This window comes from Cryptomeria japonica, chromosome 4 (genome assembly GCF_030272615.1).
Source record: "Cryptomeria japonica chromosome 4, Sugi_1.0, whole genome shotgun sequence".
Classification (NCBI taxonomy): Eukaryota; Viridiplantae; Streptophyta; class Pinopsida; order Cupressales; family Cupressaceae; genus Cryptomeria; species Cryptomeria japonica.
In genome coordinates, this window is record NC_081408.1 from 580,557,299 (window position 1) to 580,563,621 (window position 6,323).

The window sequence follows — 6,323 nt, forward strand, 5'->3', positions numbered from 1 at the left end:
ACCACAAATAGATCATTACTTATACCACTTGATTAAAATTGAAAAGAAAGGGAGGAACCTACAAGAGGAGCAAATAATTTTGGAAACAATGTAATTAGTTGGAAGGAGCAATAGATGATAATAATTTACCTGGTTGGGCACTGTAAAAATGCATTCAACCTTGAGACATGGATGGGCATTAGTTAAGAATTTGGTTCTGTTTTGTAGCTTTAAGATTTTAGGATCCCGCAACAATAATTGGGGAGACACTATTCTAGTATTTGATTGCAACTACTGTACAGTGAATTTCCATTTGATTTCTCCTTTCTGGGACAATCTGCCTCTTACCTTGGACATAGAATTTAAAACAAGATTGCTCACTTGTGCATTGAATGCATTATGTCATCAATGTAAAGCATCATTATATGTGGTCAATAAACCAGTAGAAGATGGGGAGTTGCTACATCAGCATTCATGATTGTTCTTACGTCTTCTAATGGTTTCCACGGGTTGTCTTTTTCTTATGCACTTAATGGACACTATAGTCATGAGCCATGACTGTTTCGCTTTGAAAATAGTGCTTTGAATCTGTTATATTTCTACACATGATGACAATTTCAATACAATTCAAAATCTCAAAGTCAGTATCCTAGAAAATCTTTTGCATCTATATTTTATGAAAATGATAAAATTAGAATATAAATGTATTAACTGCTAATTGTAATGGCAGTTGATTAATAACCCAGCTGAATTGCATCCAATCCAACGATTGGTTGAAATCAAAGCAGTGGCAGAGCAGGTACACTTCAAAGTGTCAACATTACTGATGCATGGTGGAAAAGGAATAGAAGCAATAAAATGGTTCAGACAGCATATGGCTTTGTATGCAAGATTGGTGGGGTCACAAGAAGCTGCATTTCTTCACTGGGAATGGGTCAGCAGACAATATCTTGTGTTTGCAGAGTTACTTAAAGCGAGTTCAGTTGGAGCTTCGACATTTACAGGTCCTTTATCGAGCATGCCTGAATCACCTGTTACAGAGTGGGAACAACAACCAGGGTACTATTTTCAGGTTTGAAAACACTGTAACAAAACACTTTTTGCAAGCCTCAATAATTTCTAGGGAAGAAGTACGTTATTTGCTCATTATTGTTTGCTGTCACTGCTTTTGATTTCATTTCTGCAAGCAAACTTTAGCTCTTTGAAATTTCAAATTTCATTGCGCTTGAATGCATTGCTTTTTTAGTTGCTTTTCATTTGTTTCAAAGTTGAAGCATCTGATTTAAACCCGTGGTTCCTTCAGTTAGCAGCACATTTTATGAGAGAGAGACGAAAAGCCTTCAAGTTTGCTTTAGACAAGTTTGAAGCCTCTGAAAATCGAGCAGCAGATGTGTTACAAATATCCTCACAAGAAATAGGGCCACCTCTTTATGTTGGACAATATCCACAACTCTTTGACGATGCTGGCAATGTTTATGTTCGAAGGTGATCTTTTATTTTACTTTAAATGTTTATAATTCACATATGTAGTGTCTTTTACTGTCCAATATGTTTGGATACCAAAGTTCAAAATATTACTGATTTACTTGCTATCATGTGCACTCTAGTCTTACTGAAACAGAATATTTGGGGCATGCCATTGTGGAGGAAAAATTGTTTAACCATTCACATGCTGTGATTGATCTACTTATGAAAGCTTATGAGGAGCATAAGATGGTTAATGCTAGTAGAATGGTTTACCATGTTGGAAGTGAGATGGGCCGTGAATATTTCTCTGCAAGGGAGTATGCAAATGCCAAGAGACTCTTTGATTCTGTTGCAGGGTTGTACAGACAAGAGGCCTGGGTAGCATTGCTCTGGGAAAGTCTAGGTTACTTGAAGGAATGTACAAGAAAACTGCATTTGTTGAAAGAGTATATTGAGTATTCTCTTGAGATGGCATCTTTACCTATATTATCTGGTCCTGAGGTGGATGGCCTTACTTCTCAAGATGAGTATGTGCCAGCAGGTCCACTTTCATATTTACAAAGGGTCAATATATATGAAGAGGTGATTGGAATCTTGCGAGGAGAAGCCCCTCTTTCACTGGCTCAGGAAGGAGATAGTGCTCTTTCTGTGACAGAGGCTAAGCCTATTGTCCTAGAAATTGATCTTGTCAGTCCTTTGAGAGCAGTTCTTTTGGCTTGTGTTGCATTTCATGAGCAGGTTGCAAAACCAGGGAGCACAACCTTCTTTACTTTGTCATTACTAACTCATTTACCCCTACCAATTGAAATACATGAGTTGGAAATTCAATTCAATCAATTTTCATGTAATTTCGTTGTTCAAAGTGAAAATAGACGAGTGGTGCTAAACCCTTCCAATGCTCAGGGCCTTAGAATCCAGACAGTGACAGACTTGGAGCTACAGCCAAATAAGTGGAAGAGATTATCATTTAATGTTAATGCAGGTATACAAAATTTTCTCATCCTGTTCATAGTCCTTTCTCTAGTAGGTTTTGCTTTGCTTAATATTTTGATTTGCATATCCAAAGATTTTGACATGACGTACTGATTTTCACTGTTTACTAGCATATTTGAGATTATTGATAATCATATGATTTTGCAGGTCAAAGTGGGAAATTGGAATGCCTGTCAGTTATTGCACGTTTAGGACCTCATTCAACCATCTGTTGCAGAGCTGAAAGTCCAGCATCTAGAGAAGATTTGCCACTTTGGAAATTTGAAGATAGACTGGAAACTCTTCCTATGAGAGATATCAATCTTTCTTTCTTTGGACAGAAGGTTATCCAAGTAGAAGAGCCAGAACCTTTAGTGGATGTTGTTTTAAGTGCATCAGGGCCTGGATTTGTTGGGGAGATGTTCCCAGTTTCTGTTATTGTGAATTCTAAAGGGCATCCTATCCATGCTGGAGAGTTAAAGATTAATATTGTTGATTCAAAATCAGGTATAACGGCGAGTCCACGGGAGGCTGCCTCCCCATCTGTGCAGTCTTATCATGTAGAACTTTTGATGGACCCAAGCAATATAGATAGTTTAGAAAGAGTAACAGGAGCTGAGGAAAACTCTCAGAGTTGCTCAGGTCTTCTGTCTCTTCCATATGTAGACGTAGGCAACTCATGGTCCACTCAGTTATTCATACGATGGCACAAACCAAAGCTGGTGACATTGTTTGTTTCTCTAGGATACCACTCCATTTCTCAGAATGGAAAAGAAGAAGCTTCTCAAATGACCCATGTGCACAGAAGCTTACAGATAGAGGGTAAGACTGCTTTTACCATAAATCACAGTTATATGACACCTTTCCGAAGAGACTCTTTATTACTGACAAATATTCATAGAAAAAAGGAATCTGTTCCACCCATTTCATTGGCTTTGAATGAAACCAGTGTACTTGTGGTAACAGTGAAAAATTCCTCTGATCTTCCTCTAAGATTGGTATCAATAACTGTTGAAGAGGAGGATGGTAGTTCATGCTCTGTAAGGACAACAAATGCAGTTTATGATGGATTTAACGACATTGCATCAGGGAATTTGGAAAGTTGTGACAGCTCAACAGGACCTGATCTTTCTCGCTTGTTAATGCCAGATGAAACATTCAAACAAATATTTTCCATATGTCCCTTGATTACTTCTTCAGCACTTTGTGTGGGAACTATTTATATGAGATGGAAAAGAGATACAGAATCCATCCAGTCATTATCTTGTGATCAGGTGAAGGGTGATTCTCATTCTCAGCCTTTATTTTTTGGTTTGCCCTCAGTGAGCTTAACACAAGTAAAACTTTCACCTATATGTGTGGAGAAGGCACCATTAATCATCAGTGTCCGGTGCCCTTCTCATGCTTTACTAGGAGTGCCCTTCACCCTCTCTCTGAACATAAAAAATGAGACTGCTCATCTGCAGGAAATTAAATTTTCATCAGTTGACTCCCAGAGCTTCCTTCTGTCTGGAGCCCATTGTGATACAATTTCAGTTTTGCCTTATGCCAGTCATATGTTGTCTTACAAGCTTGTCCCACTAGCATCAGGCCTGCAGCAGTTACCACAGGTTATTCTTACTGCTAGTCGGTACTCAGCTAGTTTTCATCCTAATCCAGCCAGCACACAGCTATTTATTTTTCCATCCAATCCTCATTTGAAATTTGATCCTTCCAGTTGTGTGGAGGAGGGTATTGTAAATTCTGGATCAATTCATGCAAGTAAATGCCAACAGTAATTGAAACACTTTTTTTATTGAAAAAGCTTGAATGGATGACAACTTACCGAGTACCAACAGCAGAAACTGTTTTTCAATTTTACATGAGTCAAGTCAGAAACATGGAGGCGTCTGATGTTTCTTTGTTTCTGATGCCAAGTGTGGTACTCAAATTAGTCATAGAGACAGTTGAGTCAAGCTAGATCTCTAATGGGAAGTCTGTTTCATGTATAGCCTCCCTATCACACCTGTATCATTATTTGTACTGTCTTTTTGTCTTGTAAACAAATCATTTTTTATTTGGGTTAATATTGAAATATTCCCAAATATGTGTCAGCCAAAGGCTCTGTTGAGTGGTTCTGCTCCATGGAAAAATTCTCTTGATGCTTACTAAATGAGTGATCAAGATGTGTCTATTCTGGAAAACTGTAACCATGCTTCAATGACCAGTCCTGATCGGCCAGTTATTGATGAGGCTGGATTAAATGAGAACTAAAGTTATGTCAAATCATTGATTCAAATAGTTTGACATTGCTATGGATAATGGCTTATAAACATGAGCATGAAACTCCTTGCAACTATATAGATTTGAGCCATACGACACTCTACAAAGATATTCGAGTCATTCTGATTCCTGACTGCTCAGAAACCGATGTTGCATTTTTCAATGAATTTTTGTCTTAGATCAACTTGTACTGTATTAGTTTGGATGCATTTATTTTTATAATCTTTAGATCTTCTAAGTTCCTTATCAGATAACATTCTGGTTGTAACTCTCAATAAAGTTCAGCATTGGTCATTTAACATACAAAATGGCAATGCCATGTTGGTCCTTAAATTACTGTGCAAGACCGTATTGCTATATTTACCCATTTATATTTATCAATATTTACTGTGATTTCAGAAACGTGATAGTTAACATTCTATACTGTTTAATTCAAGAAGATTCAGATGGCTCCCCCTTCAAGAAGGCAAGGGGCTTACTGTACATTGTATGCTAGACCTTTAAAAAATTGGAATTCTTACATGTTAATTGGATTTGTCTATTTTCCATCTACTACCTTACATCTTAAATTAGAAATTAGTAAGTGGTTAGCATTATTCTTTTCTAGAGTGAGTTGCAACAGAACCACCTTAGCAAGTTTTGTTCACAGCAAAAGTAGGGTTCAAAATAATTGCATCTGTCTCTCTCTACCCTTTCCCTGCAGAGCATTGATTTCATATGCTCTGCATCAGGGTATTTTGTTACTTATTCATTATGTGTTGTAATTTCTTAGTTAACATAAAAATTTATATATTATACAATTTGATTACAATTTGATCAATGTGACTATATATTATCTACAGAAAACTAATACAATATTAATAATTAAAATTAAATGGGTCCAAGATGAAAACTCCCGAATTTAGTTGCTAAGAAGGTATTAATGATTTGAATCCCTGCCCACTTGATTACATCTAGTTACAAACGTCATCACTGTATACACCATTGTTATCAATGTATATCAATTTTATGTGTATCTTCTAGTGACGGCATTTTGAGACGTCATATGATTTACAAGGCCCATTAGGAACAATTATCCTACGACGACTTGAGATGTTTATCCTATAGGAGATGCTATTGTTGGGTATATGAAGCCCAATGGTCACATGATTGTTCGACTTCTCCAGACTCTTCAATTCGTATCTGACATGTTTATATAAATGGCTGAGTGCAGCCCATACTGAATGTACTGTGTAATGGATATTGTTTAATGAATAGTTTCCCTGCATTTCTAGTGGACATAGCCACTTATAGCCACTTAGTGGTGAACCACGTTGAACCTTGTGTTGTTTGTTATCTTTTCTATTGTTTTGTTTTCGATTTTCTGCTCGTTCTAATCTTTACAATTGGTATCAGAGCTATGTTGGCTTGCATAGAGATGGAGGAAGAAGGTAAAACTTATAACTTCTATGACAATTTTACGTTCAATGTAAAACTATACTTCAAGCGCCGCGTACATTGGTGGGATGGTTGTAAGAAAGAGGGGGATTTAGTTGAAGAGGAGAATCCAGCGAAAGAAAAGGATGTTGGGATTCTTATTTGCTCTCCCCTTGAGCCAGCCTTGACACTTATTGGCCAAACTGTTAATGGTTGGGAAGTTAATG

At 37.2% G+C, this 6,323-nt stretch overlaps 1 protein-coding gene across 1 annotated transcript in view; it reads left to right on the top strand.

The window, feature by feature from the left end:
• The window catches only part of LOC131070964 (uncharacterized), a 118,106-nt gene extending 113,024 nt beyond the window's left edge, over positions 1-5,082 (top strand). Inside the window, exons 6-9 of the mRNA XM_058006676.1 lie at positions 710-1,051; positions 1,283-1,464; positions 1,587-2,428; positions 2,587-5,082. Coding sequence (XP_057862659.1) covers positions 710-1,051; positions 1,283-1,464; positions 1,587-2,428; positions 2,587-4,196 — 2,976 coding nt within the window. The 3' untranslated portion in view covers positions 4,197-5,082. The remainder of the gene's footprint in view (positions 1-709; positions 1,052-1,282; positions 1,465-1,586; positions 2,429-2,586) is intronic.
• Positions 5,083-6,323: the final 1,241 nt, after the last annotated feature.